Genomic DNA, 22,823 nt, shown 5'->3' on the forward strand with positions numbered 1-22,823 from the left:
GAGTCCCAAAACGTAGGACACGAAAATCAAAGAAAAAATTTCCTCTCTGGACATATCACAATGTCACTCTATTCTGTGCATGAAACGCTTAATGAAGGACATCACAGCAAGAAGCATAATCTTACGGATCAATTCATGAATAGCTCTTATTGTTAATAATAAATTATTTTTTTCATGCATATGCGCGTTAAAATATATGTATAAAATGTTTTTTATAGGAAATGATAATAGTTGACTGTAAAAACATTTAGATATTTTTATTAACATTTTTACATTCCTTTTTAATAGTTATATTATGATCTGTGCCTCGCATTTATTTTGTACAAAGCTGTAACATGTAGGGGAGACAGTAATAAATCTTGTTGCAAGTTAATCGCATCAAACGTCCTTAGTTCTTTCGGAATATTTTCATTTGGCAAATTGTAATTTTTCCCTTCATTCTTTGCATTCATGTTTACATATATTATGTATGTCGTGTGCATGCATAATATATACTGTATGTACATACATATACACAATCATGTTATTATATTTATTATACGCAGAAATATTTAGTTACAAATATTTTGATGGTGTCAATCAAAATCAATATTAGCAAAACATTGCATTTTATCATTGCATTTTTTCATTGCATTTTATCATAGAAAGATATAATATCCCATACAATAAAAAGAGATGCAGGAATATTCGGAAATAATATCAATTGTATTGTTCAGTTCACACTTGAGCGTCATAAGAGATAACAAATTCCTGCCAATTTTCCACAATTTACATTAAATTCTCATCATTTTATTATATCTTCTCAATTCACTTTGTTATCACGTGGCAATAGATTTCTCATAAGTGATACAAAAAAACATACTATTTGTTTTCAGACATCATTTCACATTTTTCATCCTTTCACCTTCATTATCTTTTCTCACTGTAAAATTTTTAAACTGTAATTGCATACTACTTCAATGAACATTAATGCCAAAGAGGATAATAAATTTCGATAATCAATGATCAACTACACAATAATGACCTAAAATCAGTAATGACCAATGACACGTGAATTGATTTGTTATACTGTATCTTCCATATTAGTGGTACATATATTTGTTATGTGCTAGTACATAAATGGTATAACGTGATAATGTTATAAATATACTGTAGTAAGAAAATTGATAATTGAACATAACATTAAATTACATGCGCTATGCATACTTATTTCTCCAGATACATATGTTGTTGTTTTGTTTATACGTTTTCAGATACAATCCTCTTGGCATTAATGTCCTATATTCCTGAACCTTACTGAACTTTGACGTCATATCTCTTCAATGTGTTAGAGTTAAATAGGTCTTTATTGAAATGTCAAGATATAGATGAATTTCATCTAAGCCATAGTTTTAATCGAAGAGCATCTACGCCGTTCAAATAATACCGAAATAGTCGCTTATCACGCACAAAACCAAGATTCTCGTATAAACGTAGTGCTGGACGATTAGTAATTTCTGTTTCTAAAACTACTTCGCCAGCATTATCTTCTACCATAGCTTGAATCGCTCTTCTTACTAGGTTTGAACCAATCTTTTGCTTTCGATATTTGACATCAACAGCTAACATTGCAATGTACCCACGTTTTATTACTTTTCTGTGGATGTCCAGCTTGCAGACAATGGCACCAACACATTCCTCACCATGTATTGCCTTGACGAACAAAAAGCAAGAATTTTTTGTAAATTCTACATACCTGCAAGACAAAGAAATTCGACCAAAGCTGGCTAACAGCTCTTTCTACTTGTCGATACTTTTTAATACCATGTTGACAGCTTCTTAGATAGAATTATACAAAGATACACAATATTATGAAATATATGTTCCTACCAGCAATGTTTCAATACATTCAATTATTTCATAAATATACATACCAAGAAACATAATTTTGGCCAGTTATAAATGAAATATCTGTATGTATAAATAGAATATGGTTCGCTCAAGTCTTTTTGTATTAATTTCATAATATCAGGCATTTGGAGTTCACTTGTATAACTAACATATTGAATGTTATTATCCCTACTTTCCAATGACAATGTTTCTGCTAATGTACCTGAACATGCATAATTAGTAATCAATATGAAGGAATTCATAAAGAACAATTGATTGTTAAAAATTGAATGTTAACTTTTTGTACCGTGTTGGTTTAAATGACTAGTTTCCATAGATTCAGATTGTGGAAGATTAACTATGCTGGTAATTCTTTCAGAAGAATTACAAATACCATTAACTAGAGGTATTCCATTTCTATGTGATTCTTCATATATTTCAGTTGTTTTCAGACTAAGTCGAGATGTAATGTCCAAAGTAGCAATATCTGTTAAAGAATTTTCATTCTTTTCTTCAATGCTACCTTGTTCACCCTCTGATTCATTTCCATCCACTACACTCTTCGTTTTAAGCTTTTCCATCTTTAATTTTTTGTTAATATTTTTATTTTCTATATATCTGAATTTCTTTTCTTAAAGCATACAATTTCAGTACAGGGTTTTAAAGATGACAATTTTTACTTTTTTATACAATATATCCCTATGACATCAGTATTTCCAAATGACACACTAGCTTTTCAAACGAATTTTCATAATTACGCCGAGTTAAACGATTTCTTTATTTTTAATGTTATTTCCATATACAGAACGCCAATTTAGCTCTTCAATCGACGGACACCATATTGAATTTTCTGCGATGACTACTAACGACACAAACATAAACAATGCGCGAATAGCAACCATATCATATGTACTACTATGCCATCATTTTCATTACCTTTAATCATAAATAAAAAATGTAATCAATACTATTTAAGTATTAAAATCTGCACAATTCCATTTTCACTTATGAAATATTCATAGCAACAATTTTTACAAAGTTCATGTCAATATAAATAAAATTTGATTGATTCTAAATACGTACGGAATAGAAGACAAAAATAGTGTCATTTAAAAATTAAAAATAAAATGATGAAATTAATATCGATATATTCTTTTTCTTGTTATTTATTTATTATTTCTACATTTCATACATATCCTGTTTCGATGTTGCAAGAGGGCGCCCATGTTCTTGAACAACGCCGGAAGTGGATAGAAGTCTACTACCATCTACTAACTTCAGAAACGTTTCAGGTTCTTTTTGATATACCACGATGGGTAAGTTGTTTGGGTGGATATGAGTTTTGTTTTTATCGCTTTGAATCAATATCTTTGACATTAAAATTATTATTGAATAATCATTAATCATTTATAAAAACATCAATTTCTTTAATTCGGATGCATATTACTTTCATAAATATAACTTAAATGGTTAAAAATGTTTGATATATCGCCAGCTTTAGCAATTTCATTATTTTAATCAACTTTTCTTTATAATCTACTTTATTTTTGCTTAATTATATATTTATCATAGCTTTCATTTACTGATTTTAAGTTTATTATGTTTTCAAACATGCAATACAAGATATATGTACATATATGTCTTTAACGTTTTTCATTCTTGTGTTGTTTATTAAGTTGGAAGTGTATTATGTTGTGTACTCAGTAGTATCTCTACATATATAAAATGTTCCTTATGTATTTTACTATATATACAAATATTTATTTGATATTGCAGGTATCTCTCGTGATCATTGGCATAAGAGACGAGCAACTGGTGGTAAAAGAAAACCACTCCGCAAGAAGAGGAAATTCGAATTAGGACGCCCAGCTGCAAACACAAAACTTGGAACTCAACGTATTCATACGGTATTATTAAACAATCCTTTATCATGAAACTCTATATTTTACTTATCGTTGTCAGAAGCAAAAGATACCTGTTTTATGAATTTCATAATTTATCAGAAACAAAGCATAATGAATCTACTGATATATATTATCTATTATGCAATATATTCACTTTTAAAAACTATAAAGGTATTTTTGTATAAAGATATATGATTTCTTTTTCTTATGACAATTAGCGTAGCAATATAGAAACATAGTGATGACTACCTTTACCTACTCTGAATATTGTGCTGACTTATATCCCACAGCGTACTGAATGAAATAGTATATTATATATTATTTATTTGTTACTAAACAATCATAACCATCTATATTCATATGTAAATTAGGTACGTACAAGAGGTGGTAACAAGAAATATAGAGCCCTGCGTTTAGATACAGGAAATTTTTCATGGGGTTCTGAATGTACTACAAGAAAAACACGTATTATTGATGTAGTTTATAACGCATCAAACAATGAATTGGTGAGAACTAAAACTCTTGTAAAGAATGCAATTGTCACCATTGATGCAACACCTTTCAGACAATGGTATGAAGCTCATTACGTTTTACCATTGGGTCGTAAACGAGGTGCTAAATTGGTAAGTGAATACACTTTTTTTTATTTATGTCATTAACAATTAAATGATCTAATAAATTAATAAATATTTAAAATAGACTGAAGCTGAAGAAGAAGTTTTAAATAAAAAACGCTCAAAAAAAGCAGAATCTAAATACAAGGCGAGACAGCGATTTGCTAAAGTCGAGCCCGCTTTAGAAGAACAGTTTGCTACAGGACGTGTCCTTGGTAAGCAAAATATTTTAACAAACACATTATTCCGTACAATATATTGTATAAATTAATTTTTCAGTATGCATATGCAAATATCACAAATGTAGGTTGAACTTCGTTTTGAGATACAAAAGTAGTTCATATTGTGAAATACTTTTTATAATATACAAAAAAAATGACAAATTTGTTGTGTCCCAAAACAAAATTTAGATCAATTTCATTATCTTTAATATTGCTAGTTTAGATTTGTTTACATTATTGTGTTGTGATGTAATTATTAAGACTTATTCTCTATTTATATTCATACGAAATGTTTCATGCAATTCTATGGCTATAGTTGTATGGTTCAAAGCCATTTTTACTTTTCTAAATTGAGCCATACTTTGCTTTGCATCTCAATTGACATGTATTGTTATTTCCTATAAAAAAATTTTATGATATAAAAAAATGTCTGAAATTAGTTCAATAGATATTTTATCTTTAGTTATGTAGAATCTTGAAAGATAAAGAAAAATAAGAAAAGACATAATGCAATACTCTTGTGCTTGTTTTTCTTATCTTTCGTATGATAAGTCCCTAGTTAAAATATCTTTTGAATAATTTTGAACAATTTTCGACCAAAATGCCTTAACATTGTCATCCGTATAAATTTATTAATATCTTTAAGCAATAACCGTCGATTTTTGGTAACAAATTTCAAGTTCGTGAACTTGACGTAAAGGTTTACCTTGTGTTGAACACCAACGTTGTATCACCGGACACTAACATTTAGCCTGCACAACATGTTGGTGTCACCGGATGTAAAAGTGTTAATACTTTTTGTAGAAAGTAATAAAACGTGCGTCAATTAATTGATTCAATTGATTTGATTGATACAATTTAAAAGTAGTGATGACTTTAAAATCTTCAAAACGTCTAGATTTTCGGAATAAAAATACATACCTCATGCATTATGTATAAAACCATTTAATTTTCCTTTATGAAAAACTTTTCTACCATTCTAGATTCATATAAATTGGTCTGATTGCGTGAAACATCACAAATAACTTTGTATAAGGAATTGTTACATTCTTTGCGTTTAGTAACACGCGCATCATGTGTTACTTGAATACTAAGATAAAGGAAACACTTTCTTATGAATTTTGAGTTATCAAATTTAAATTTTGATTTCAGCTTGTATATCAAGTAGACCTGGACAATGCGGTCGAGCGGATGGTTACATACTTGAAGGAAAAGAACTTGAATTTTATATGAGAAAAATTAAAAGCAAGAAAGCTAAGTAAAATGTGTAACTACAAGGACAAAATAAAATAATCTTTATGTAAAAAATAATACAAGTAATAGTAAATAACCAGTATATTCCTCGTACATATTTAAATTTTTATCGAACTATTTAATTATAATATTGTACCGATATAGTATTTAATATATTATATATGGTTTGCAAATGTAGTACATATGCTAAATACCGAGCTAGAAAAAACTGTTAATCGATTGTAGTTAATAGAATAATTATACATTGCTTTTGAAGTCTGAATTACTCGAAATAAAACTTTTCGCAAGCTATTAACTGTACGAAAATTAAAAATATCTTTCTACAGCACTTCAAAATTGACGCTCTACACGACAAACGATAATTGAGTTCCTTATGTGTATCTCCATGCACAAGATCGCGCTACTTTTTACATATATATTCTGTGTCTCGATTAACTTCTCGAATACGATGTGCTCACGGTATATACAGATCTGGAAACTCCCGTGATGAGGGTGAAGATCTCAGTAATTGGAAGATGTTGGTCAATTTATTTGCAATATGGCGCTTCAATCGAAAAGTTAGGATTCATCATGTAACGCCATCGTATAGAAATAACTCGGACCCGATCGTCTTTGCCTCTCTCTTTCTTCCCTTAATGTGGTTGCATATTCGATTCATGGCGAACCAAGTAGCAGAGGATATAAAAAAAAAAGTAGCACCATAATAATAATAATAGCAGAGAAGGAATTTTCTCACTGATAATACGAATCAATTTTTGTCTTATATGTATGATTATTATGATTGTATTATTATTTTTTTGTATTATATTTTATATTTAACTAATATCTAATAAATATTATATAATATAAATATTCTTTTCATTATTAACAACTTTTATAAACCCTAAAATTATACTATAATTTTATTTTTTCAGTACAAAATTTAACAATAATATAATATTTGAAACGTTTCAATCATGAATAATATTTTGTGCATGATAGTATTTACATATGTATATTACAGATAGTGTTAATAGTTACAATTTTTTAATGAATTAGAAAAACAAAAAACAAATTTAATTTTCTGGTAAATGTTATATTTCATATACGCCATATAATGTACGTCAAATATAAAAGTGTTAAATACATATGTGTAGATAGTTGATTTGAAAGTTGTAATTTTATTAAACTTTTTTGTTGCAAATAATATGTACATATTTAATAAAGGTTCATAATTAATATTTATTTTTAATTAATTGTTGTACATTAATAATCAACAATATTTTTCCATACCAAATGAAATATTGTATATGTATTTACTTTAAATAAATGGTGAAAAGTTATGGAAAGTAGTTTAGTCTAGTCATGGAGTAAACTCAGTGTTTTAGTTCATATTCTTTATCTTGAATGTTTTCATCAAGAGTGACGTTAGATACAAAATTCTAACTTCTCGATCGCAACGTTCGATTTGTAAAGGACAACTTTTGACATTAAGGGCCTCCCCCTTCCAGTGGTGGTTCAGACCTGTGTGTAAAACCATGATTGCGCTATACAAAACGCTGCAAACTTTGCTTTTACAAACATAGAAATACATATATATATGTGTGTGCTTACAAATGAAGTGAGGTTGTATCTTGACCGATCTGAAGCGAACTCTTTCTAATATTTGTTCCTGTTTAACTCTTTCTCCGCTAGATGGAGTATTTTTCCTAAAACTTTCCTAATTTCCACATGCCCTTCGGCAAAGGAATTTGCATCTTCAATCGTAGTCATTGCACAGCTGATCTTGTAGTGTCGTTTACGGTTTACAGAAATACTTTTTTTGTGTTTATATTATCACTCATGAAAAATTGATTGTAATAGAACACTACGGGTATTTAAAAGTTTATTTTATAATTGTTGATAATAATGTTTTACCGTTCTTTCAACATGGTGACGCATTCAAGAAAAATGTATTGAGAGCAAGTTAGTCAGTAATATTGAATGGGTGGGAAACATATCGACAAAATACACAGAAATAAAGATCGTGAGAATAATTTGTTTTGGTGTTGAGTTTTATTTCTTGAACTATAGTTAGCGGGTATGGTATATTTGTCAGATACCTGGGGTATGGGAGAAACAAAATCGCAGTGCCACAATACAAATAGTAGTTCCTCCTTTCTGCAGGAGAATGATGAAGTTGCGTTACTACCGCTTAAGAATCAAGTAAGACGATAATTTATCTTATTGGTGTGTACTAACTTCTTTGAATAAAATAACGTCTGAAATATTCTGTTTTTCATTTGTTTTTCATTGTTTCACTTTTCAGTCACACTATACATAGTGTTGATTTTTGGTGTGAACAATTTTTGTTTTTACTTGATTTTATTGTAAATCACATCAAACTGTTCAATTGGTGTGTATATATATATGTAAATGTAAATAAAATGTAAAATGTAAATGTAAATATCTGTGTAAATGTAACTTGTAATGAAACATCACATTGTTTTTGTTTTCATTTCATTTTATTTACAGGAAGAATAGTAATAATATTAAATAAATGGAAGTAAATTAACAGCTCTATTATTTATAGTGACTTGTAGTTTACTTATAAAATTTTATTACATATTTTTCAAATTACATATAATCTTACAAATTACATGAATATTTAATCAATGTATATGGTATTTTACTAGTTTTGTTACATACATTTAGAATCTAATTGTATATTGTGGACAACATTTAATCCCATAATAAAGCAATAACTTTTTATAGGTTGGTGGACATACCAGATTGCTATTACTCAATCAGAATACTATTTGTAAACCATTAAACTGCAGAGAACTTGACTTTTATCAAAACATTCCACAAGACATTCAAATTTTTGTTCCAAAATTCAAAGGTAAAATGGCTTTATTGTTTCCTATCTTTATAATTCTATATTATATTTAATTAAAATATTAAACTTTTTATATTATATAAATTTGTGTTTAGAGATAAGAAATATGTTTGTCTAAAGCAAATGAATTGTACAATTAAATCTTTATGATAAAAGTTTAAAATTGAAACAATTTAAAATGAATTAAGATAGTCTGTAGACATATATTTTTGCCTAACATATAGTGGTAATCAGTAGTGGAAAGTAGGAGTTTTAATAATTTAATGTTATTTTTTCAATGTTTCAGGTGTTTTACAAGCTTCTAACAGCAGTGAGGTTACATTAGACAAACGTTATAGCCCAAGCTTTAGAGAACAAGATAATAATAGACAGGGACACAATTCAAGTAAAAGAAAGAGAGAAGATGTATTAAGGTTTGTGTTTGAATGATTTTTAATAAACTGTATCAAAGTTATATTACATAAATGAATGCATAGAATACTTTTAGGTTGTTGAGGCAACAAAAAAAAAATGAAAGTAAATTTTAAGTATCACAATCTCTTTGTTGTAGAATGAAAATTCATCGTGACAACACATTAGGAGGCATATTAAAGCCAGAAATGCATTTGGAAAATGCATCAAACAGGCAGTGTATGTACAATATGCAATTTGTCAAATTTCAAAGAAAAGAATGATAAGAATGTTGCAATGTAAAAGATGTGCCCTTTGTAAATTACTTTTTTCTTTCTATTTTTCTATACAAAAGCAGATTTTCTTTTACTGGAAAATATAACATCACAATATATTCATCCGTGTATATTGGATCTGAAAATGGGGACCAGGCAACATGGTGATGATGCATCTGCCGAAAAACGTAGTAAACAAATTGCAAAGTGTGCTGCTAGTACATCAGCCTCGTTAGGTGTTAGACTATGTGGAATGCAGGTTTGTTGTAGTATTTACCTTAAAATCTGTACAATATCAAATACTAATATAAATAATATATGTTACAGGTTTATCAAGCTGATACCGATCATTACGTAAAAAGAGATAAATACTGGGGCAGGGAGTTAAATGAAGAAGGTTTTAAAGCAGCGTTGTATAGATTCTTTCATAATGGCTTTTATTTACGAACGTTGGTCATCGAAAAAGTGGTATCACGGTTAGAACAATTACGACGTGCGATTGAAAGGCAAAGCAGCTACCGATTTTATTCGTGGTAAGTTTTCTCAAATATGCTATTGGAATATTTTCAAGAACTTTATTTTACATACAAATATATCTGAATTGAATCACACAAATCATTCGAATGTTTGAAATTTTATAATTTAAAAATCAATAGAAAATGTGATATTTTAATATATGATATTTAATATATTAGAAATGTTCTCTTTTAAATTTGTTTCAGTTCATTGTTAGTCGTTTACGAAGGTTATCAAAAGGATTTTTCGGGATTCGGCCATTCATCGTCTGCATTACAGATGAATGAAGAATCAATCAGTTCTACCTTCGTTAACGATGGTCCTCATACGTCTGATGGTTGTTACGACGGTGATATAAATAACAGTTCTCCAGATTGTAATGTTACTATGGAAAAGGAAATCAGCCAAACGAATACTTTGCGCAGGGGATTTGCTGAAGCGACAGTTAAAGAGACCAAACGTGTCGCCAGTTTTTACCCTACAAGGTTTGTGATCGACTCTTTTTTGCTCATTAGCGTGTATACATTGTCGTTGATATTTATGAATAAAAGATTATTGCTCGTTCCGTCTTGATTTGCTATAAATATTAATATTCGTAAATTATTATTTCTTAATGCGTACAATAAAACTTTTTCAGACAATACATAGACTTGAAATTAACGTGAGTGTACTTCGATACGTATGACACACGATTTGATTACGATTTTCTTGAAATCTATTTGCAATAAAAGGCGATTCAATATGGAACGAACTAAATTAAATTCCTAACGTTGTGATGCTGTTAAGATTCGATGGCAGAGTAATTTTCAGGTGCAATATTTCTTTATACGCTTTTATTTATTTATTTATTGAGTAATTTACTCATTCATTTATTGATTTATTAGCATATTTGCTGTTTTTATGTATTGTTTTGGTGTATTACAACACTAGGAATATAATAGATACTTTCTTTATTTTTTTGTTTCGAATATTATAATTAGATAATAATTGAACATAGAAACATAAACATTCTGATTTAATACGTTTAACCCTCCGATATATGTATGTATTAAGTAGAAGTCGAAACATGCGCGTTATCTGGTGAAGTATGTAATTATAAGATATCGGATTACGCGCGTATTTCATTCGATACATCTTTTGATATTTCGTCTGAATCACGTCATACTTGTACATTACTTTCCCTTTCTTCTTTTTTCTTCTTTTCTTTCCTTCTCTCTTTCCCTTTTTTGCGCTACTTTTCCTCCTTTAAATAAATAATTCATTAAAACTTGTACCATTCTCGAAGTAATCAAAGGAAGTCAATTATATTTCATTAAATTTAAAGTAACCTGCATATAACAGGATGTTAGTAATTCTGTAAATATATTCTAAAATTGAAGGTATAACATACTCCATCAGAAAATTGGAGGGTTAGTTATTACGACGATTCTAATATATTCGAATTGTTTATTTCAATTACATGTTGTTAAAAATCGGTTTAGAGAAAATATCGCACGTTCAACGCCTTAGTGTATTAATATTTAATGTTTTCAACGATTAAGACTATCGTATGTAGTGTAACGTTAAAAGTAGTTCCTGTGTGAACAATTAGATCATTACATGTATATACGTAGAAGTATTTATAAAATATCTTAATAATATAAAAGAGACTTTTTGGTGAATCCTCGTTCATTTCTTACTACTACTAGTATGTATTTACATACGACTGATTAATGATCTGTTTTTTAATGAATTTCTATTAATCATCGAAGCTGGCGTAAGACCAATTTGTACTCGAGTCGCTGAAATTAATAAATTAAATGCTTAGATAGCTTAGAATTGATGCAAACTCTATGTATCTTGGAAAAATTGGAGAAATTTATCAGTGAAGAGTAGATAATCATAAGCTACCTTTTATGGTATTGTTACACTAACAAACTGACAGTGTGATATTTTCGTTATTTAAGCATGTATATTTCTGTGTACCATCACTTTTTAGAAAACTGCTCTTTATTACGGCCGAACTATAATAAAGCGCGGCAATACCAGTTCCTAATCGAGCCCGATCAGTTTCTTACTAGGGGAGGATCAGAGCTGAAAATGGTGGATTTCAAAATCCTTTCGTAGGTATATTGTTGCTCAAGAGTAGAGTAAAAGCTCTACAAAAGTTATTAGGAGCAAATATTTAAACATTAAAATCAAAGGAGTTAAAGGGATATTTACATTGTATTGCATATATATATGTATGTGTATACGTATACGTATATGTATACAAAGAATGTTTCATAAGATGTGTAGTGTATTAATGAAATAGTAGACTTCTTAACCTGAACTGAATCATTCTCAGCGTTTTAAATGCAATTCACGTTTAAACAAACTTTCAGATGCATTTTAGGACTAATTATCATGCATCGCGTTTTGGTATCTTTAATAACTTGCATCTACAATGTACATGTTCACTTGTCTTCTTCTGTATTTTATATGTTACATTTTTCATATAATTATCGAGGAATATGATAAAGTGTCGTAAGAAAACTATGTGTGTAATTTTCAGACACATTAGATGGGTAGACATAGCCGAGAATAGTTTAAATACATATTATCGTAGTCAATTTCGTTGATCGATGAACCGATGATATGATCAGTCGTTGTTCAGAATCGAAAACATCAAGAATCTTCTTATTTAATTTTATTTGATCGATCTTTTATTTTTATTTTTCGGTAGTGTTGTAACTTATTTTAACGTTACATTCTCAGCCCGCATATATGTATACGTGGCACATATACGTGCGTGCGTGTTCACTTTTCAACAGTTCATGAGTATATTTCCATAATTTAAGTTGATTTAACTTCACATTTTGTAGTAAACGAAATCAAATATACAAGACGTTCAGTAAGTGGTGAATTTTGTTACGTGAGAAATAAATTTATACAAATTGCTCGTTTAATTTATCTTTTCAAGTTTAAAATATGTATGTATATGTGTAAAAAAAGATACTATATATATATATATCGTGTGCGTTTGCGCACGTGCACACACGACCCTTTATTTTATGGTATAAACGATATAAGGAGACGAATTACCAGTTATAGATACGTATTATAGAAACGTTAAATAATACTATATTATCAAAACTATATTATCATTATTTTCTTACGAAATTAACTTTATAACGCGAACAAATTGTAAAAATAATATACTTGGATGCTTTTATAAAAAATGCAAATTAAATGATATAAAATTAAGATATTAGATTTGAAAGTCGTAAATTCTCTCATAAGATACAGTAGTATGCCAAGGTATTCACAAGCATATTGAACACACAGTAAAATAAATGAAAAATTTCTGATTTTACCATAAAATAAAAAAGAAATTTCCTGAAAGGTATTACCATTTACTTTGCATCCTGTATATTAAGATATAAACATTCTCTTTTACTCGACAATATATGACCCACAGGGCCTGCATGCCCGCTACGGTTGGGGCAGTAAAAGGGTTATTAATAGATGGTAAGAGGTCATATACATTGTACCATGTGAGATCTAATGACGGGGCTGTGTCAAAACTTCGTTGTATTTCCTCGATAAATAGAATTGAATCTAAAAATTGTCTAATCATTAAGTAAAGTTCCTAAAACTGAATGAAATTTTAGATTATTCATACAATTAAGATTTCTTTTATTTCTATTATTATTATTATTATTCAAAATATTTCCAAAGTCAATGCGAAGAACAAGATTTCGTGCTATCCTGTTTAGTTAACTTATGTTTTAATTACTTTTAGTTTCTTTCGACGTGATTAAATAGCCGATGTATTTTACACATTTATTACGTATATTTTTATGATTTTACTTGATGAAAATTGAGTAATAATTGTACAAAAAATGGAAAAAATAATAGGACATGATATGCGACGTTTGTTGTATTAATTCCATTGATTAAGGAAGGTCAACCGATCATTCGGTTTTGTTGCACTTACTATAAGCTTAATAATAATTGTAGGGTAGAAATTTCGATGAAAAATAAATATTACGTGTATAGTGTATTTGCATACACGAAGATCGCGTGTTCATTATTGAGAAATTGCGAATTTTTTGCGCGGCCCATATTATATATTTTACTAATTTCAATATTAGACAATATTTGAAGAGAGGCAAATGAATCGAGCAATAATTAAGTTAATACGTTCTATGCGATGATCCACTGACAATCCCAGCAGCGAGGAGACAGTTTTCGTCGAATCTGCGGACAGCTTGATCGACAGGGTGCTTCATTCTCCGAGATACGAACAGTGGATGCTTTACGGCACTACAAACGATGAATTTTATTTTGGACAAAGCTCGGACAATGAGACGCAAGATACTAGTTCCGATACAGAAATTACGTCGGATTCTGGATCACAGTGGCAAAGACGCGGACATCGGTTATTTCACATTTACAAGAGGGACGAGAGAATAGAAGGGGAACTTGAATGTGCCAATATGTCAAACAGGTATTAAGAATAATTAAATATTCGATATGTATGAATTTATCAAGCTGCCAAATTGACAGTATTTACAATTATTAAACGGAGGCAAATGATATTTAAATTTACTTCGTAGATATACCTCGTATCCTTATCGTTCGAAGAAGATGAAACAGAAATCTCAGGAAGCACGAGTCGATGTAAGAATGATTGACTTTGCACACACGACTTTTGTTCATGGTTCTACCGTGGCTTGTAACTCGTCTCCTACTCCTATGGTGTACCAAGGCCCGGACTGTGGTTTTCTAACTGGTCTCGACAGCTTAAAACGGCTTCTCCTTGAAATTTTGACCGAAGATTAATTCATAAACACTCGACCAATATCTATTCCGTCTTTATGTGTAAAGAGTTGAGAGAAATGCGTTGAAAACAACTAAAAGATTGGTGACGAAACTTTGATTATTAAACCTGATTGATTTCTATGAGATCGATCTGTACATATGTATTTCCAACGTATGTAATTTTAAGTAACAAAGTTCCACTCTAAGTATACGAGCGAAGTAAACGCGTGGAGCTAACGAGTGTACGATAGCAGTAAGATATGCGACAACGAACTGAAATCACAGAGTATTATTTAATTCACATGAATAAATATATTCGTGTGTGTATATATACGTATGTGTATGTGCGTGCGTGTATGTGTACATAGCTCGTATATTTTGCGTGAGAGTTATACGGTTACAACATATGTACATATAATTCTTAATACACAAAATTTAAAAAGAGCTACTTTTAATAAATCGTGTACTTGTATTCTTGTTTTTTTTCATTTTAGTAAGATTACACAGTCTGTAGATTGCTAAATGATTGTATTTGACGGGAATTCTATCGACATTTTCTATCGATATTTGTACAAATTATGTGATAAAAAATAAATCATTTAAATGATTCGATGTCGCAGCCTGTCACGCAGTCTATAATTTTTATAAGCTAAATAATGGCTCATTCCCGATACAGTCTTCGATCTATTGCTAAATCATTTTCATATTAAAATTGGTGATAATTTGCTGCGCGATGATCGCGAGATCTTTTACTTTCTCGCCTTTTTTTAACCGATCGATCATGCCAGATTCGAATGGTCTTTCTTCTACTTTTCCCCACCTCCTGCGCGTATCGATCTTCTTGAAGGTAACGGAGTTGTGTTACTCCTAGGAAACCATTGCCTGGTACTAAATCGTATCCAGTTATCGATGAAACGCGAAAGGAAGACGGTAACACGCGAAACGCTTTTCGTTGACGATTATAAAGAGGTTTCACAGTGTGTTTCTTTGCTAATATATATATTGTGAAATCTTATTGTCGGGCAGTTTTCATTCGTTTCAACAAAGATCCAAGTTTATTTCGCGAACCTTGATTATCGTGGTTTATAAAACAATTTTTTGAATTATACTAAAAACAAAGCTGTCGAGGATCTATTCGATGAAAACATAGCTTCGAAAATCCTTCCGATCCTTTCTTTTCTTTCTTCCTTCCTTGAAATCATAACAGAGTAATTAAGTAACTAACACAGTAACTGAATAACGATAACTAAACGATATATTTGTAACATATATCGTTGCTTGGTGCATTATGTTCACAAAATTACGAACACTATCTATATTCAAGTAACCAAGAATTATCATATAAGAAAGGACTTTTACTCAATTATAACGCGCGTAGCACACTCTGCGATATGCAGTATACAGCTTTTGGTATATATATACGTATACATGCATATACGTTTCTTATGTACTAGTAGCGCGACTTTCGTGTTACTGATTGCATTTTCGTTCGCGTTTAAATTTTATTACAAATGAACTGCAAAGAAATTCTACGTTATAAAAAGTTTCGATCGAAAAGTGCGAATGCCGAAAGAAAGGGATGAAAGCAATGGAAGCGATGGAGGCGTTGATTTAACACGATAATTTGAACACATTACGTTTAAAAAGTTCGGTTGGAAAATGGTCTTCGATTCAGTATCCGAAGAACAGAGAAAACAATTTTTTAGAGAGAGTTATGCCGCTCACTTGCCTGGGTAAGATCCGACGGGTCATATGCATACCTGTGAGAATAATACCGATGTTATATCCGATGACGTATCGCGTAATTTAAGAATCATCTTTTTCTCTTTGGTCCCCCGTTTCAAGATGGTATCGAATTCCCACCTGCGGCAAACACCTGCATCACCATCGAACAGCATTAATTCAATTTGCAACGTTTACCATTTACGCTAAATATTTCCTGGTAGCACCGTTTATTTTTGGTTGCGCAACACGCACGTTACAGCACGGCTTTTCAAGATACATACAAACAAACGCGCTGTTAAGCTCGAACCCGGTTGGAATGGTTTTACAAAAGGGGAACTTTAACGTTGTGCCTCGGAATAAAAGAACTATTTATAACGCTGCTTCGATTAGATAAAAGGAAGAACAAGCTTCAGGAAAGAAATTGAACGTAACTTTGGTTTTCCAGGATAATCGAACGTGTGCCGTGCACGGTAGGTAATTAAACCACAACGTGCATATCACCTCATCCCTTTCTCGCGAAATATCTCTACCCGTCTATCGTTCTATTGACAATTATAACCAAAATATGATACATGATAACTAGAACAATTGTCTATTGTGAAAAATGTTTCGATATTAGTGTCATGCTTCGATCGTTACATACCAATTATAATAGTAAGCCAGAATATCAATGACAGGTACTTTACTATAGGAAATACTATTGCAGAAGCAATCAAGTATCCAATAAGTGGACTTGTATGCGATAAGCAATTACCGATCTTAATGCACATGTATCAAATAAAACACTTCGCTTAAGCACTGCTTACCAAATAATTTATTTACTTTTACGCGGATCGATCCATCGATCAACCTATTCGAGTCGATTTATATCGCATACTTGCATTTATATATATATATATATATATATAGAATTTTTACGTAAAACGATAAACAATCAACTTATCGATGAGGAAAAGGTAGCTCGTTTGATCGATGATTTGAAATGTGACGTTCAAAGAAGAGAAATACAACAATTGTAACTAAATACATGTGACATACGTGTATTGTACATACAATGTTTCTGATACGATTGTTGTCACGTTTCGCCGATCACCGCGAGGACAAGTTACGGATAGGCTTGGCTCGGGTCAACTTAAATTTAATGATTTCGATGGTACATATGCGCATTGCGTGCCTAATGATCAACCGCAACAAGTTGAACGATGCGTTTAACCGCGTCGACTTAATAACTTGTTTGTTGTTACATGGAATAAAATTTCTATATATTCGTTTATTTATATATACCTTCTGCGCCTGATAATTTTATTATGAATACATTATACCTTGTTCAATCATACTTTCAGCTATACCGGGCACTGTCCCACCCTTAAATTTCGAGTTGGAAAACGATTCGGTGCGTGCACTCAAGAAATTATGAAGGTAAGAGCATGTAATACATAAGCATTTGATTCTGCATTGAGGAAAAAAGAGAAAAGCAACGAAACAAAATCTTTATAAAGTTAATTAAAGTTTCCACGAGCGTATTGCATCATGCAGGAATTACTTCAAAAGAAAATCCTCAAGACAGGACCTTACAGACCCATCTCCGAGAAGGACACAAATGAAAACACGACGATTATTTACGAGAAAGATACCAACGCAGATTGGAAAAGAGAAACGCATTTCTTCAAAGCACCACCGTACATTTTGGGATATACTGGTAAGTATATCATAGACCGGTAACTGTATTATAGATTGAGATACTATTTTATCATATTATATCGTTTTATAAAAGTAAATTAATATGCTTAATCGTTTGCTTGTAGGATACATTCCTGGGTTTAATAGTAGTTATGGTTTATCGTTTATGAGAGCCGTGGAAGAAGGTGCCAGAGAATGGCGCGAAAATCAAATTAAATTAAAAGCTCGTAGAGATCTTATGCAACCTAAGGTCGAAAAAAGCACTATCCCTAGACACTTTTTATTTCGACCGCGAGCTGATGACATAGATATACCAGTCGATCATGATCACGATTTTAATCGCGATAAAAATCGACTAACCACGTTTCGTACGTAACATGTACTTCCATATGAACTTCATTGTAAATTTTCTTTTCAACTTCATTGTAAATCTCCGATAAAGGATTTCATAAAGTATGAGATCAGTCGTAAATATTAGATGAAACATCTTAATCAGCTTGAAATGAAAGATAAGAACGTTATTCTTACAGATTATGAAGTTTCTCCTGAACGACCACCAATTGTAGGCTATACCGGTCATATTCCAGGTTTTAAGGGAGAAGTTGCACTTTCGAAAAGATATGCACAAGCTGCGAAGAAGGGATTGGAATTAGTTCGAAAAGAACGCGAACAAAGACTCAGTAAATTAAGAGACACTAATACGGTACAGAAAGCATTAAATGTGTCCCGTTTCAATGAAATTGATCTCGCCGGAGCCTGATTTTTGGAATTCATCAAATTTTTAACAACGCAACATTTAATATACATATAAATTAACAATCTTCTTTAACTTAACTATATAACTTCCATCTGATTAGAAATATTTCATGAAATATAATTTACCTTTTTATCTATTTTCATTTTTAAGACGCAGGTAATGGACGAAAATCCAAATAAAATTATTAATAATTTTTATCTCGACTTTCGTTTCTTTCTTGCATTTTTTCTTTTCTTTATTATAAGAAGAAGGAAACATAAGTGCATCTACAATCTTTTTTAGTTCTAATTTCCTTAATATATCGATCAAAAACAGATCAAGATATTTTACTTGTATTTTTTAAATATAAATTAATCAACATTTGAATCAAGGAATTCTTGAAAATATTTTTTAACTAGAAATATTTTTTAAGAATAAGGTATGGAGAAAGTAAAAAATAATGCTATTTCCATTTATAAAGCATAAAGAAGCATTATCTCATATTTGAAATGGAATTTAGCAAACGTGTAAATTATTATGTACAGTAGATGTTCGAATGTTACTTGTAGGACACACATAGGTGTACACGCAATGCAAATCTTTCAATCTATTACATGTGTGCCATACATTGATAAATTATTAGGTTCGAGTATTAAAAAATTTTATATTGAAAAAATTATTTATTAAGATGTACGAAAGAACAATAAATTTCCGTATGTAAAAATATAATAAACGAATACATTTACCTTTATTTTTAATCAACAATTAAGTTTCTTTTTTCCCCGGTAATCTATTTAATCTTTCTATTTCCATTTGAAATGCCTTTTTCCAATATTCTATAGTTAAAGTATTCGATCCATATGATAAAGATAATAATCTAGCCAATACCATTAATAAGTGTAAATGATCAGCATTTTTATTTTTCTGCTTCCATTGTATGAAATCATTTTGAATTTCCTAGAAGAAAAAATAATCATACATGTTATATTATGATATATATTTATTGTACACATGTACATATATGAAATATATTATAAAACAAAATATAAATAATTGCTGGAATAAATTATATGATTTGAAATAATATCAAATACCTTTATAACATCTTCATCGTTGAATTCAAATTTTGTATCTCGAATAGTTTCTAAATACTGTCGAATATTTATCAATCTATTTTCATCTTTCAAATACTGTTCAGCGATTTTTATTATTTGAGGATAAACGCTTTCTGATTCTGAATCTACTTTTAGTAGAACTTGGGTTTGACACTAGAATGAACGTATATTACTTATTGTTCATAAAAATATGAATGAATATGAAATGTTTTTAGTAAAAATTCTTCCATACAGGGATAAAAGATTTAGCTTCTGATAAAATTAAGACTGGAATATCCGTTTCGTATTCTATTTTATAAAATTCAAAATCATATGTAACTTTTTGAAAGTTAATCAAGTCGCAAATCGCGTTGTAATTTTCTCGTCCGACTTGTGTAATTTGACCAGTAGTTAGTCCTGTTTCGTCTATTACGAGATGTGTATTGTCGCTAAGTTGGAGTATTCCGCTGGTTAGCCTATTACACTCGTAATCTTTCCTGATAACAACGCAAATATCTTAAATTATATAATGTAAAACTCTGTCAGGAAAATGGTTTACATTTGATAAAGTATTTACTTACTTTGGCAACAATGCCAAATTGTTTAAATTTTCTAATGTGATTTCCAACAAGTAACTTTTCTTGATGAATAGAGTTAAAAATTTATATAAATACTTTGGAAATTCCTTGCATTTAGTCACAGAAAAATGTGTTATATTTAGTGGATAAGTACCAAGACAGAAGTAATCCCTCTTCATGTAACTAAAATGAAATAATGCTTTAAAAAATGAGTTATGAGTAATTCTTTCCTTCATAAAGAAAGAAAAACATTAAATAAGTTTACACTGATGAAAGTAAATGACAGATTAAGTAATCTGCAGCCAGGTGATCCCCAAATAAAAGTTGACTTAGTATTAAATGAAGATCGCTTCTTATTAATTCTGCATTAGATATCACTTGAGGAGCAATCGTCATATCTTGTTTAGTTGAATGGATTATTTTTATAGCGTGTAATCGTGGAACAAGAGATACTGGTGGATGGTGCACAGTCATCTCAGCTTCTGTCATAGTTTCATCCGAATCATGAGCAATATTTAAAAGAGGATCCAGGGATATAAAACCTATTATTTCAATAACTTGATTCAGTTTTAAAGACATATCTTCGTATATCTGTAATTTATATATTAAAAGATATGTTAAACAATTTTAAACATTTATATACTATTTAAAAATCATTAATATTATATAAAAATTAAATGTTAAAAATTCATTAATAACCTTTACAATGCAAGCTTTACCATCATCCATAGGAAATGGAAAATTTAATATATATTCCTTTGAAAATGCACTTTGTTGCCTTGTATTACATTTCATTGTTTCCATTTTTTCATTATTATCGATTGGTGATATTCTTCCTTTTTTTTGTATTAATTCCAAATAGTTTGTAGTCTCACTATTATCGTTGTCTAAACTTCTTTTGTGATTATTAGTGGATCTTATACTTGAATAATGTGATTGTTCATATGTTTCCTTTGCCCAATCATTTAAACCAGGAGTTGATATCACAATACATGTATGTCTTTCTGAATTTTGATTCTTTTCCGATTCCAACAAAATCATTTCGTGTGGCTAAAACATAAACAAATCATAATGTTTTAAGTAAACAAAGTATTAAATACCTATTCATTTTGAAATATTCATGTTAAAAATAAGATAATGTAGGCAGTTTTATACATGAGATAAGCTGTTCTTTTCACATCCCACACCTGAAACTGCCATATTTACTATCGGCCACATACTTAAATACACATATAAATTGAATATGTACAAAACAAAATGTATGGAAAGGCCTTATGAAATGAAACTTTAATCAAATAATCACCAAACATTTTGCAGAATCTGTATACATCCCACATTTTAGCTGGAATGTTTCAGTTTGAGTATTTTTGACTTCATACACTTGTAAGTAATATTCAGGATTGTGCATATCTTGAATCATTCCTTTAAATTTGACCAATTGACCATCCCTGAATGCATGAATAGGCGCATTATTTAGTAAGGGAATTTCTTTTAAAGCATCTAGATTTTCCAAGATCGCATTACAATTCGATTTATTTGCAATAAAATACTCTGGTGTCCAATCCGTTATTTTAGCCAAAGCTAAAAGACGAAATAAATGCTATTATGTTCTGTATTCTTCAAATAACTTCATTCGAGACTAATTTACTAAATATACTAGTACATACATAAAAAATATTTCTTAATACAAATAAAGAAACATTTACTCACAAATCATTATGAGGCTATGATAGTACTAGCGTAGTATCGAAGTTTTATTGCAATGTATCACAAACCAGTCTCGAATAATCTTCGAAAACAACAAAATATACATAAGTAAATAAAAATAAACGCGCAAAAATATAGTGTTCTGACAAATATTCAAAATCAAACTCTATCGAAAATAGGTCGACAAATGAAATATATAAGTACATATAATGTAAGTAAATACAAATTTATCAATAGCACTTGCGTCTTTTTACACTGCAGAGTTCCATTTCTTACCGGTACGCAACAGTACGGTATGATTCAGACAAGTGCTAGATTCGTCCATATGCCACACGAGGCAATGTCGCACGATCGCACAATTCCCCCCGCGCCGTATAACGGCGCGTTTTTCCCGCCAAGAGCACCGAAGACGATGCGTGCTGATAGTGTAGCCGTTAGGCACAAGAGCCCTTTACTCTTAGTGTCCATTTTTTAGTAAAATTTCGTCCATATAAGCATTGACGATCTCCTTACCCATTTTTAATAATAGCTCTGATAATAGATTATTATCAACTCACCGAAACGATAGCTTGATATACAAATCAACAAGTTATGATAGAAATTATAAATATCAAAATT

At 30.3% G+C, this 22,823-nt stretch overlaps 5 protein-coding genes across 20 annotated transcripts; 3 read left to right on the forward strand and 2 right to left on the reverse strand.

Annotated features, from left to right (window-relative positions):
- Positions 1 to 242: 242 nt before the first annotated feature.
- On the reverse strand, positions 243 to 2,749 carry LOC126919959 (N-alpha-acetyltransferase 30-like). Of its 2 annotated transcripts, none has more exons than XM_050729746.1 (3): positions 2,168 to 2,749; positions 1,914 to 2,092; positions 243 to 1,692 (listed from the first exon to the last, which is right to left on the reverse strand). In XM_050729746.1, the coding sequence occupies exons 1-3, from the start codon at positions 2,448 to 2,450 to the stop codon at positions 1,375 to 1,377; spliced, it is 780 nt and encodes a 259-aa protein (XP_050585703.1). In that variant the 5' UTR covers positions 2,451 to 2,749; the 3' UTR covers positions 243 to 1,374. The 2 variants fall into 2 exon arrangements, with proteins under 2 accessions (XP_050585703.1, XP_050585704.1); XM_050729747.1 differs by having other exon boundaries at positions 2,177 to 2,744.
- Positions 2,750 to 3,066: 317 nt separating this feature from the next.
- Positions 3,067 to 5,924, forward strand: LOC126919963 (40S ribosomal protein S8). Its single transcript, XM_050729752.1, has 5 exons — positions 3,067 to 3,185; positions 3,646 to 3,776; positions 4,145 to 4,396; positions 4,473 to 4,602; positions 5,761 to 5,924. Exons 1-5 carry the CDS (start codon positions 3,182 to 3,184, stop codon positions 5,868 to 5,870), a joined length of 627 nt encoding a protein of 208 aa, XP_050585709.1. The 5' UTR covers positions 3,067 to 3,181; the 3' UTR covers positions 5,871 to 5,924.
- A 1,677-nt stretch (positions 5,925 to 7,601) lies between these two features.
- LOC126919941 (inositol hexakisphosphate kinase 3) lies at positions 7,602 to 15,157 on the forward strand. 3 transcript variants are annotated; one of them, XM_050729698.1, is made up of 9 exons: positions 7,602 to 8,046; positions 8,596 to 8,722; positions 9,006 to 9,132; positions 9,270 to 9,349; positions 9,465 to 9,643; positions 9,712 to 9,917; positions 10,107 to 10,385; positions 14,096 to 14,371; positions 14,481 to 15,157. In XM_050729698.1, the coding sequence occupies exons 1-9, from the start codon at positions 7,924 to 7,926 to the stop codon at positions 14,704 to 14,706; spliced, it is 1,623 nt and encodes a 540-aa protein (XP_050585655.1). In that variant the 5' UTR covers positions 7,602 to 7,923; the 3' UTR covers positions 14,707 to 15,157. The 3 variants fall into 3 exon arrangements, with proteins under 3 accessions (XP_050585655.1, XP_050585657.1, XP_050585656.1); XM_050729700.1 differs by having other exon boundaries at positions 7,603 to 8,046; positions 14,099 to 14,371; XM_050729699.1 differs by having other exon boundaries at positions 7,604 to 8,046; positions 9,468 to 9,643.
- Positions 10,545 to 22,804, reverse strand: LOC126919940 (mini-chromosome maintenance complex-binding protein). 11 transcript variants are annotated; one of them, XR_007711832.1, is made up of 12 exons: positions 22,482 to 22,804; positions 21,802 to 22,079; positions 21,198 to 21,548; positions 20,764 to 21,089; positions 20,502 to 20,681; positions 20,174 to 20,417; positions 19,921 to 20,094; positions 19,573 to 19,783; positions 18,619 to 18,719; positions 16,446 to 16,561; positions 14,487 to 14,682; positions 13,556 to 14,187 (listed from the first exon to the last, which is right to left on the reverse strand). XR_007711832.1 is itself a non-coding variant. In XM_050729697.1 (9 exons), the coding sequence occupies exons 1-8, from the start codon at positions 22,528 to 22,530 to the stop codon at positions 19,592 to 19,594; spliced, it is 1,794 nt and encodes a 597-aa protein (XP_050585654.1). In that variant the 5' UTR covers positions 22,531 to 22,804; the 3' UTR covers positions 10,545 to 11,143; positions 19,573 to 19,591. The 11 variants fall into 11 exon arrangements, 2 of the variants coding, with proteins under 2 accessions (XP_050585654.1, XP_050585653.1); XR_007711839.1 differs by adding an exon at positions 22,209 to 22,287 and having other exon boundaries at positions 13,556 to 14,682; XR_007711836.1 differs by lacking the exon at positions 18,619 to 18,719 and adding an exon at positions 16,323 to 16,363 and having other exon boundaries at positions 13,556 to 14,682.
- Positions 15,452 to 19,584, forward strand: LOC126919958 (protein FAM166B-like). 3 transcript variants are annotated; one of them, XM_050729743.1, is made up of 5 exons: positions 15,452 to 16,418; positions 17,754 to 17,829; positions 17,947 to 18,109; positions 18,216 to 18,458; positions 18,621 to 19,584. In XM_050729743.1, the coding sequence occupies exons 1-5, from the start codon at positions 16,345 to 16,347 to the stop codon at positions 18,848 to 18,850; spliced, it is 786 nt and encodes a 261-aa protein (XP_050585700.1). In that variant the 5' UTR covers positions 15,452 to 16,344; the 3' UTR covers positions 18,851 to 19,584. The 3 variants fall into 3 exon arrangements, with proteins under 3 accessions (XP_050585700.1, XP_050585702.1, XP_050585701.1); XM_050729745.1 differs by lacking the exon at positions 15,452 to 16,418 and adding an exon at positions 16,559 to 16,880 and having other exon boundaries at positions 17,910 to 18,109; XM_050729744.1 differs by lacking the exon at positions 15,452 to 16,418 and adding an exon at positions 16,559 to 16,880.
- Positions 22,805 to 22,823: the final 19 nt, after the last annotated feature.

The sequence above is a fragment of the Bombus affinis genome, chromosome 9 (assembly GCF_024516045.1).
Source record: "Bombus affinis isolate iyBomAffi1 chromosome 9, iyBomAffi1.2, whole genome shotgun sequence".
Taxonomy (NCBI): Eukaryota; Metazoa; Arthropoda; class Insecta; order Hymenoptera; family Apidae; genus Bombus; species Bombus affinis.

Coding starts and splice junctions, on each gene's coding strand:
- LOC126919959 (XM_050729746.1), bottom strand. CDS start 2,450: ATGGAAAAGCTTAAAACGAAGAGTGTAGTGGATGGAAATGAATCAGAG. Junction 2,093..2,167: donor AAACCAACACGGTACAAAAA/GTTAACATTCAA, acceptor ATGCATGTTCAG/GTACATTAGCAGAAACATTG. Junction 1,693..1,913: donor GGCCAAAATTATGTTTCTTG/GTATGTATATTT, acceptor TTGTTCGTCAAG/GCAATACATGGTGAGGAATG.
- LOC126919963 (XM_050729752.1), top strand. Junction 4,397..4,472: donor GTAAACGAGGTGCTAAATTG/GTAAGTGAATAC, acceptor TATTTAAAATAG/ACTGAAGCTGAAGAAGAAGT. Junction 4,603..5,760: donor TGCTACAGGACGTGTCCTTG/GTAAGCAAAATA, acceptor TTTTGATTTCAG/CTTGTATATCAAGTAGACCT.
- LOC126919941 (XM_050729698.1), top strand. CDS start 7,924: ATGGTATATTTGTCAGATACCTGGGGTATGGGAGAAACAAAATCGCAG. Junction 8,047..8,595: donor TACTACCGCTTAAGAATCAA/GTAAGACGATAA, acceptor AACTTTTTATAG/GTTGGTGGACATACCAGATT. Junction 9,133..9,269: donor AAGAGAGAAGATGTATTAAG/GTTTGTGTTTGA, acceptor TCTTTGTTGTAG/AATGAAAATTCATCGTGACA.
- LOC126919958 (XM_050729743.1), top strand. CDS start 16,345: ATGGTCTTCGATTCAGTATCCGAAGAACAGAGAAAACAATTTTTTAGA. Junction 16,419..17,753: donor TATGCCGCTCACTTGCCTGG/GTAAGATCCGAC, acceptor TCATACTTTCAG/CTATACCGGGCACTGTCCCA. Junction 18,110..18,215: donor GTACATTTTGGGATATACTG/GTAAGTATATCA, acceptor GTTTGCTTGTAG/GATACATTCCTGGGTTTAAT.
- LOC126919940 (XM_050729697.1), bottom strand. CDS start 22,530: ATGGACGAATCTAGCACTTGTCTGAATCATACCGTACTGTTGCGTACC. Junction 20,418..20,501: donor AATTTGGCATTGTTGCCAAA/GTAAGTAAATAC, acceptor CGTTGTTATCAG/GAAAGATTACGAGTGTAATA. Junction 19,784..19,920: donor ACGATGAAGATGTTATAAAG/GTATTTGATATT, acceptor TTTTTCTTCTAG/GAAATTCAAAATGATTTCAT.